The 1,436-nt window shown below is 33.4% G+C and overlaps 1 protein-coding gene across 1 annotated transcript in view; it reads left to right on the top strand.

The window, feature by feature from the left end:
• Window positions 1–1,131: 1,131 nt before the first annotated feature.
• The window catches only part of SARC_11043 (hypothetical protein), a gene marked incomplete at its 5' end in the record, with an annotated part of 5,761 nt that continues 5,456 nt past the window's right edge, over window positions 1,132–1,436 (top strand). The window contains one exon of the mRNA XM_014294886.1: window positions 1,132–1,278. Coding sequence (XP_014150361.1) covers window positions 1,132–1,278 — 147 coding nt within the window. The remainder of the gene's footprint in view (window positions 1,279–1,436) is intronic.

Raw genomic sequence — 1,436 nt, 5'->3', positions numbered from 1 at the left:
TATAGTTAAAGTTATATTCTGCATTCCAGGCCAAACAATAAGACAGAACTGAAAGATCGGGCTGTCTAACTACGTGCCTAAAACCAGGCACATATACACACATACATAAAGTTCTTTTTTGAGGCGTATTTACAGTTACTTATATCTGTTAGTCTCATTGGTAAGCACTCTCCTTCGAAGTCATCTGTAAAAGTCTGCTTATAATACACGCAGGTATTTCCTTACGTCTTCGCTATCATTTTTTCTACATATACTAATTACTACATATGCTTATTATTACATATACTTATTACTGCATATACTTATTACATATACTAATTACTACATATACTTGTTATTACATATACTAAATTACTACATATACTTGTTATTACATATACTTATTATTACATATACTAATTACTACATATACTTATTATTACATATACTTATCATTACATATACTTATTATTACATATACTTTTTATTGCATATACTTATTATTGCATATACTACTATTACATACACTTATCATTGCATACACTTTAATTGCCGCGTGTGGGTGGCTATGACCTATACTCACATTAACGTAAACTTTCTCATCTAAACGGGCTCAAATGTTGTGTTGCAATGGTGCCTGATCTCTCACAAGTCCCCTCATATTTGTGCTATGGCGTTTTTTCCATCTGCTTGCTGTCACACATTCTCTGATTTTTTTCTCCAAAATATGTTTCTGCATATAAAGTATATAAGAGGTCCTCTGATTTCTTCCTATATATGGCACTGTATATAAAACTTATACGAGTTTGTCTAATTTCTTTTTATATATGTCTCTGTTTATAAAACATATAATAGTTTCTCTGGTTCTTCCTATGTATGTCTCTGTATATAAAACATAAATGAGTTTCTTTATCTGCATATTCTCACACTATCTGTTATTTAATTTCACTCACACATATGTTTCGTCATATTAATGGTATAGAGGTTTCTACGACGGCTTATTCTTATTCATTCTCTTATTTCCTCATCTGTGACTTTTTCTTATACATGCTCTTATTTCCTCATCTGTGGCTTATTCTCACACATGCTCTTATTTCCTCATCTGTGGCTTATTTTCGCACGGGCTCTTATTTCCTCATCTGTGCGGTCTTCAGCATCCCGTCCATCACTTTGCGGCGGATGTGGATGTTCCCGATGTAATCCATTGGGCAGTGACTGTCACCAACGCCAAAAAGAGCCCCGAATACGCCGAGAACTTTGCGATTCTGCTCAAATCCATTGGAAAAGCCATGCACGACGGTACGTTCATAAGTGGCTTGTGAAGTTTGCATGTATGTATTTATGTATGTTGGTATGTATGATTGTATGTATGTATGTATGTATGTATGTATGTATGTATGTATGTATGTATGTATGTATGTATGTATGTATGTATGTATGTATGTCTATGTATGTAT

Source organism: Sphaeroforma arctica (genome assembly GCF_001186125.1).
Source record: "Sphaeroforma arctica JP610 unplaced genomic scaffold supercont1.1502, whole genome shotgun sequence".
Classification (NCBI taxonomy): Eukaryota; class Ichthyosporea; order Ichthyophonida; genus Sphaeroforma; species Sphaeroforma arctica.
The sequence above is the reverse complement of the archived record's forward strand: the minus strand, read 5'-3'. Positions and strand labels throughout refer to the sequence as shown.